Here is an 8,501-nt window from a genome sequence, read left to right as displayed (position 1 = left end):
AAGTTTAAAATATAAAAATGTGTATTAAATAATTTTAAAATTAAATAAACACACAACTTGTAATTTAATATTAATATAAAATATAGAAAATTAATAAATATACGTTTTTTTTTTTTTTTTTTAATTTTAAATTTGGGCGTTTTATTTTTTGGACCTTTTGGACATTTCCACCGTCGAAATTCCAACAACCGTACATACGCGGTCCGTTGTTTCTCCCAATAAATACCTCTGCCTGCGTTAGGGTTCATCATTCAACTCCCATTTTCTCTCTCTCATTCCATGCTCTCAAATTCAAAATTCTCACAATCTGATTCAGTTTCTCTGTTTAGATTCAATTTTGAGCTCTTCTTGTTCATGTAAGGATGCCTGCTACTGATTTTCAGAGTTCTTCGTTGCCGTTTACTAACATTGGCCGTTCGATCTTCACTCTCCGCCGTGATCAAGTTCATTCCATGGAGAGCAGCGCCCATGATGGCGTCTCCTTCGTTTCCGATCTCGATTTCTTCCAGAAGCAGGTCACTCAACGGTTTCAGGATTTGTCGTCGGTTTCTTCTGAGGAGATTTTGTCGCTCTCGTGGATTAGGAAGGTTTTGGATGCTTTTATTTGTTGTCAGGAGGAATTTAAGATTATTTTGTTTGCGCGGAAGGCGGAAATGTGTAGAGCGCCGATGGATAGGATGGTTTCGGATTACTTGGAGCGGAGCGTGAAGGCGCTTGATGTTTGTAATGTGATTAGAGAGGGGATTGAGCAGCTGAGGCAGTGGCAGAAGTTGTTGGAGATTGTGCTTAGTGCTTTGGATGATTCTAGTCACAAGAAGACTCTTGGTGAAGGCCAATTTCGCCGCGCGAAGAAGGCTTTGATAGACTTGGCGATTGCAATGCTCGATGAAAATGATGCCAATTCCCCGGCTATTGCACAGAGAAACCGTTCTTTTGGATGCAGTAATGGTACCAGAGACAATAGATTGCATTTCCGTTCGCTTTCATGGAGCGTTTCGCGTTCGTGGTCGGCCGCTAGGCAGCTTCAGGCCATTGGGAGCAATTTGACTGCACCGAGGGCGAATGAGACTATGGCTACCAATGGCCTGGCAGTCCCTGTTTTTACAATGAACATGGTATTGCTGTTTGTAACGTGGACTCTGGTAGCGGCGATTCCTTGCCAGGACCGTGGCTTAAATGTTCATTTTTCGTTGCCCAGGCAGTTCGCATGGGCGGCGCCAATGCTTTCACTTCACGATCGGATTTTGGAAGAATCGAGAAGGCGGGAAAGAAGAAATGCTTGTGGGTTGTTAAAGGAAATTCATCAGATCGATAAATTTGCACATATTATGAATGAATTGGCTGATACAGCACAGTTCCCCTTGACGAATGATAGGGAAGAAGAGGTGAGGCAAAGAATGCAGGAGCTATCTCAGATTTGTGAAACTTTGAAGATTGGTTTGGATCCTCTGGAACGACAGATCAGAGAGGTGTTCCATCGAATTGTACGCTCAAGAACAGAAGGGCTTGATTTTTTAGGACGAGGAAATAACCATGAATAGAAAATATCAGATTGTTGCACAGATTACAGAACATCTTCATAGTTGGCTTCCAGAGTTGTGAGAAGTTTGAACAATGGACGAGTGAAATAAACGAAAGGGTAAGAGAAATTTCTTTGTAGAATCAGTGTGTAGTCCACAATGAAATTAGATACGGAATGGACTCTCACATTCCTCAAGCTTGTACCACTAATTTTCTGTCTGTGTGTTACATCTTCGTTGATGTAGCTGTTCTCTGTGATATTTATAGCATGGTAAATACAAACAATTTGTGTTGGGGTAGGAATATCTTTTGATCAAATTCTGCGTTATTCTCTTCGGATCTTGATGCTATTAATACAGATTTGACGTCCTCTGCAATGATTGTTTGATTGATTAAGAAAAACCAGATGGGTCGTCCAATGATAGGATATGATTTCTGAATGCTCTGCATATATAATGAGTTCCTTTTGCTGCGCATTTCGTTTGAATTATGGATTACATTTTATGTAAAACTCTTTCCCATTCTTCCATTTTGCAGGGAATCCGTTCAAAATTGTACGCTGAATTTCCCTGCTTCTGCGAACTGACAATTGGGAGGCTACACACACAGTGTCTCTGTCTCCCCCGTCGCAGTACATTTCTTTCAAAAAGTACCATTGTCTTACTTTTAGTTCTTTAATTCTTGGAGGAAGGATAAAAGTATAGGAATTACATTTCTGGGGCCATGTATGTAGGGAATTGGTGAGTTAATAACAAGAAATTTGTATGAGATCCCACATCGGTTGTTGGAAAGGAGAATGAAACATAACCTCTCCCTAGCAGACAGGAAAGCCGAGGACAATATCTGCTAGCAGTGAGTTTGGGCTGTTACAAATGGTATCAAAGCCAGACACCAGGCGATGTGCCAATGAGGAGGCTGAGCCTCGAATGGGAGTGGACATAAGACGGTGTGCGAGCAAGGACGCTGGGTCCCGAAGGGGGGTGGATTGAGGGTCCCACATCGATTGGAGAATGAAACGAGTACCAGCGAAGACACTAGGCCCTGAAGGGGGTGGATTGTGAGATCTCACATGGGTTGTGGAAGAAAACGAAACATTCTTTATGAGGGTGTGAAAACCTCTCCTCCCCCTAGCAGACACGTTTTAAAAACTTGGAGGGGAATTCCGAAAGGGAAAGTCCAAAGAAGACAATATCTGCTAGCGGTGGGCTGGGGCCGTTACAATTTGAATCTGGGTTCAATTTGAATCTGGGTTCGAGGAAGTGGGTGGCACTGACATGTGGTTGTGAGGAAGGATAAGGGTAAGTTTGTACCTAAAACAATGTTTGTGTAAGCAGAAGAAGAGAGCGCCCTGTGCTTTGAGTCGATTTCGGTGCCTTGCTGCTGGAAAATTGAAGCTCTTCAGTTCTATTCCCCATCTTTACAACCATTGAAAGGAATTTTCTGACGGTAAATTTTCTATGAATTTTGTCCCTCACCCTTTTTTCTGCTAAAATATTACTTGCTTGATCAATAGGCATGCCATGAGTTCGTCCTTCTGTTTATTTTATCATTTGTTCTGCCATTTTGACTATGGACTAGCTTCTTAAAAAGTCCACGCTGTTCATGCATTCTGACCATTGCAAGGTCATCCAGAACGGTTTGAATTCTTTTTTGCAACTTGGAACTGGCAAAGGCAGCATATAATTTACCCAATATTTTATTTTTTTGGTCAAGCTCCTTTTTGTTGACTTAGAAAAATGTGCCTTTGACCACATTTTGACATTTATTTAGGAATAGGGGGCTGTACTTGTGTCAGACTAATAGCAGGGATGGTTTGTTGATTTTTCTTTCTCCAATAAATGCTTTGACATTACCGTAGCTTCCCACGACACTTAATCTCTCCCGGTCTTTATTTTAATGTTGAATTTTCTGTTATCTTCTAGTGTTTCAACATCAGGTTAACTTGTGCGGATTGTTTACGTTTGTCTCATTTTATATTTCCTTGACCAATGGTACTTTGTTATTCAAGGTCTTTGAACGTGTGAGATCCCACGTCGGTTGGGAAGGAGAACGAAACATTCTTTCTAAAGGTGTGAAAACCTCTCTCTAGTAGACGCATTTTAAAAATTTTGAGGGAAAACCCAAAAGAGAAAATCCAAAGAGGACAATATCTTCTAGTAGTAGGCTTGAGCCGTTACAAATGGTATTAGAGCCAGACACCGAGCGATGTGTCAGCGAGAAGGCTGAGCCCTAAAGGGGGTGGACACGAGGCGGTGTGCTAACAAGGACGCTGGGCCCGAAGGGGGTGGATTGGAGGGTTCCACATCAATTGAAGAAGGGAACAAATGCCGGCTAAGGCACTGGGCCCCGAAGGGGGGAGGGATGAATTGTGAGATCCCACATCGGTTGGAGAGGAGAATGAAACATTGTTTATAAGGGTGTGGAAACCTTTCCCTAGTAGATGCGGTTTAAAAACCTTGAAGGAAGCCCGACAGGGGAAGCCCAAAAAGGACAATATCTGCTAGTGGTGGGTTTGAGTCGTTACAAATGGTATCAGAGCCAGACACTGAGCGATGTACCAGCGAGGAGGCTAAGCCCAAGGGGGCGAACACGAGGCGGTGTGCCAGCAAGAACGCTAGGCCTCGAAGGGGGTGGATTAGAGGATCCTACATCGATTGGAGAAGGGAACTAGTGCCAGCGAGGACGCTGGGCCCTGAAGGGGGCAGTTGGGGAGGACAACGAAACATTTTTTATAAGGGTGTGGAACCTCTCCCTAGCAGACATGTTTTGAAAACCTTGAGGGGAAGTACAAAAAGGAAAGCCCAAAGAGAACAATATCTACTAGCAGTAGCTCACTTAAGCATAGAACATGACCTTTATTACCTTAAGCATAGAACATGACTTTACATTTTGGCATCTCAGGCAATTCTTTTGAAGTATTGAATTATCATTTCTTATAAGAAATGAACGCTGCCTGCACATTCAACATTTCTTCATGCATTATTCAACATTTCTTCATGCATTCTTCAACATTTCTTCATGCATTCTTCAACATATATTGTTAATAACTCTATTTCAGAACCTCTATGATTCATGGCCTGTTTGCCTCTTGAGAGTAGAGATTAGTAATTCTATTTCAGAACCTTTATTATGATTCATGGCCAATTTGAGAGACTTGGTCATAACTTTACTGCCTTAATTACTTCGATTGGACGATCAAATTACTTCGATTGGACTGCATCTGACTGATCTAGTCTTCATTCATTCAACTGAATGACATAGCTGGTTGTACGATCAATATCAATAATTCATATTTTGCATAGCCATGGGGTACCATGAAAGTTGGAGAACCTTAAATAGCTGTGTCGTCCCTCTCATTATAATTGTTTAGCTGTCGTTAGTTGCAGGCTTTTAATGTCAAAAGTTCTTGATTGTCTTTTCTTTGCCAACTCACTTCTCTGTTTTTAAATCTGTATTTAATGCAGTTTGACGATAGGCTGTAGAGCGTACTAACCATTTGAAGATTCCACCAATTGGTGATGTTAACAGCAAACTAACTGCCCATTTACATTATTATGATAGCGTTTTCATTTTGATCTAGGAATTGTCTGCTGCTTCAGCATTTTAAAACTCCTTTTTCTTCATGCTGATGTGCAGGACCGTCCATTGGACTTACTTTATGTGAGATCCCACGACGGTTGGAGATGGGAACGAACTATTCTTTGTAAGGGTGTGGAACCCTCTTCCTAGTAGACACATTTTAAAATCTTAAGGGGAAGCCCGAGAGGGAACCCAAATATCTGTTAGTGGTGGGTTTGGGCCGTTATAAATGGTATCAGAGCCCGACATCGGGCGACGTGCTAGCAAGGAGGCTATGTGTGTGACAGCTATGGTAGTGTTAAAGAGTTTAGACCCTAGTACGTTCAATCTGGACTCGGGGAATGAGGAGCAGTCTGTAGAAGGAACTGCTCCAGTAGAGGCGGTTACGAAGCCTGCTGCTCCATCGGCATCGAGAGACCAGCCGACTGTTGTGATTATTTTGGAGGCATTGTAATCATTGATTGAGAGTAGAGTGGATCAAGCGGTACAGAGCCGTGTGGATCAGGTGGTACAGATAGCTCTTGCTGGTTGTCGGAGCCAAGCCCCAAAGGGGGTGGACACGACGTAGTGTGCTAGCAAGGACGCTAGGCCCCGAAAGGGGGTGGATAGGAGGGTCCCACATCGATCGGAGAAAGGAATGAGTGCTAGCGAGGACGTTGGGCCGGGGGATGGATTTTGAGATCTCACATCGGTTGGAGAGGGAAACAAAACATTGTTTATAAGGATGTGGAAACCTCTTTTTAATTTAAAATCTTAAGGGGAATCGTGAAAGAGAAAGCCCAAAGAGGACAATATCTACTAGTAGTGGGCTTGGGCTTGGGCTTGGGCTTGGGCTATTACATTTTATCTCTAGGGTCTTTATCGATTTCGAGCACGTTCAATTCCTGAATCTTTTTATATGTTTCCTGCTTCTCGGGTTAGGGTTGAGTCGTTTGATTTGGGTGTGAAAGTTCTCCATCTAATAGTGCCCCTAGATCAATAGAAGCTTGTGATTGTGTTTTGTCATTTCTTTTGTGATGTTCCTTCAGCCACTTCTATCCCTTCCATACTTCTAAACTTGGGGACCTTCATTTCTCCATTAACATTTTCTCCCATCCCCAGTTGTTTTTCTTGCTATTTTTTTAACAGACTGTTCACTTCATATTTCCATCTCACAGCCCTTCAGCTTCTGGGTCTGTTCTGGCAGGTGTTTGTGCTACATATTCTATCCATAGGAGATGCTCTCGGCTCGACATGTTCTTCTTCAGCTTCTCCATTATCGGCATCGTCTTCCTCTCCCGATTATCGTCAACCAAAATGGTCTTTCTGCCATTTACTAGTCTCAAGCTTGTCTTTATAATCCCGAGATTCAAATGTAGCTTGGCCAGCTTCCTATTCCCTTACATCTCCCTCTCGTTACATTTGATATTTTTCTTTCCTATGACTTTCCTCAACTAATTGATTATCCCGAACTATCTTTGAATGAACGTTTCATTCACGTAGTAGTAGAAGAATTGGAATTGACTTTGATTTATTTAGAATTAAACAAAATGCACATATAGAATTGAATGACGTCCCATCCATCTATTTTTATGGACACCCACGACTCTAGCATCTGCATGACATTAGTCACAATGACATAGCTTGAACATTTGGATTTCATTAATTTGGTTTTTTTTTTTTTTTTNCGATGCAAATAAGCTATGAACGACGATTTTTACGTGATTGAGCAGCCATCCAAGTATCAAGTTGTCTCTTAACGGTGCACTTCTTGGTTGTTTGACGAAATTTGAGGATTACCCACAACTTGAAGTGTAACCAACCTAGCTTTTTCTTTCAAGGTAAGACATTTTTTTTATGCGCATGTTATGCCTCGGTAGATGCTACGAACTTAACTAGATTGAGCCTTGGTATGGAAACCTACTGAGTGATAACTTTCAAATTCAGAGAAACATTGGAATTAAAAATGGGTAATCCATTTTCATTTTCAAGTAGTGTTCGCTCAATTATGTATTAATCAATATTCAATTGATTGGTTTGAGGTTATCGATAAAAAAGATCGTCTAAGACACTACTATGTGCAAAAAAACTATTTAAAACATTTCATCTTAAAAATTGTAATGGGCTTAAATGTTCATGAACTTGCAAACGTGGTAAAAATATAACTGAAATAATAATGAAAAATATCCCCTTTCAAAGTTCAAAGATGATAATGCGGACTATATGATGCAAATACGGGTAGACACAAGACTTTATTCCATGGTCTCCTAGATAGTGTCGTCGTTTGTACATGGAGCCCTTTCTTATATCTAGAAAAAAAAGATAGACATAGCAAGAGTATGTAAAAATAGTCGACTCTAATGTTGGAAGTTGAAAATGTAAACACATGTAACACAATTGTTAGGCTCTACTTTTTCTTCAGGTAAGGTTAGATGCATAGTACTTCTATATATACGGTGCATGAACTCACTAGGCAGACCTGTATACATATTCCTTGGGCCTAACTATGACTAGCATAAACTCACGCTGTCGAAAACCAATATAAAAGAAAGGACCGTGCATAATATCATGGTGTACGCATTCATGCTACGAAACATACTGAAGAAGTAATTGTTGTTTTAGTCCTTTTGTTTCCTCACATATGGGCTCGTCAAGCCAACTTAGCTTTTTGGTAGTTGAAACTGCCATTGAAGCAAACACTTTGAAATGACAACATCGAAGATATATAGATATAGAACATCGAAGATATATAGATATAGATATATATATATATATATATATATATATATATATATATATATATATANATATATATATATATATATATATATATATATATACACAGTTAAACTTACTAAAAGACTTAAGCCAGCGTGAAAGAAATGGCTCAAGTTGTTCGAGTCATTTATTCTTTTTTTTTTAATGAAAGAAGTTAGCTTAAATCATTTGTTTATTTATTTTCAAATATTTAGTTAAGATTTGCAACTCTAATATCTATTTTGAAAAATTATATTTCAAATAGTTTAAAATTATATTTAAGAGTTAGAAAGTAAATAATGAAATATATATATATATATATATATATATATATATAATTGTATCATAAACAAAAATGTAAATTTAGGTTAGTTCGGTCTAACTCGGTCTAGTTTTAGGAGAACCTAAAATCAACCCAATTCATAAAATTCCATTTATTTGAACTCAACCTATCTATAAGTTCATAACCCAACCCAAATCGTACGGGTTGGAGCTAAAGAAATGCTCGAATTGTAACTTTGCAAGATATTGTAGCAGTATGGGTTAGACAGAAGTTAAAGTGTAAATGGCATCGTCTCGAATGTGATTGCTCTCGCAAGGTTTGACAAAAGATAGACACAAATTTGTTGCCCCATCCATCCATAAGGTTGAGTATCAAACTCAAA

The 8,501-nt window shown here is 39.9% G+C and overlaps 1 protein-coding gene and 1 long non-coding RNA gene across 2 annotated transcripts; both read left to right on the top strand.

Annotated features, from left to right (window-relative positions):
- Positions 1-255: 255 nt before the first annotated feature.
- On the top strand, positions 256-2,362 carry LOC111797467. The gene is made up of 2 exons (XM_023680468.1): positions 256-1,639; positions 2,059-2,362. The coding sequence occupies exon 1, from the start codon at positions 363-365 to the stop codon at positions 1,539-1,541; it is 1,179 nt and encodes a 392-aa protein (XP_023536236.1). The 5' UTR covers positions 256-362; the 3' UTR covers positions 1,542-1,639; positions 2,059-2,362.
- A 294-nt stretch (positions 2,363-2,656) lies between these two features.
- Positions 2,657-6,676, top strand: LOC111797466. The gene is made up of 2 exons (XR_002815542.1): positions 2,657-2,967; positions 6,266-6,676. It is a non-coding gene; the product is annotated as an uncharacterized LOC111797466 (long non-coding RNA).
- Positions 6,677-8,501: the final 1,825 nt, after the last annotated feature.

The sequence above is a fragment of the Cucurbita pepo genome, chromosome LG06 (genome assembly GCF_002806865.2).
Source record: "Cucurbita pepo subsp. pepo cultivar mu-cu-16 chromosome LG06, ASM280686v2, whole genome shotgun sequence".
Taxonomy (NCBI): Eukaryota; Viridiplantae; Streptophyta; class Magnoliopsida; order Cucurbitales; family Cucurbitaceae; genus Cucurbita; species Cucurbita pepo.
The sequence above is the reverse complement of the archived record's forward strand: the minus strand, read 5'-3'. Positions and strand labels throughout refer to the sequence as shown.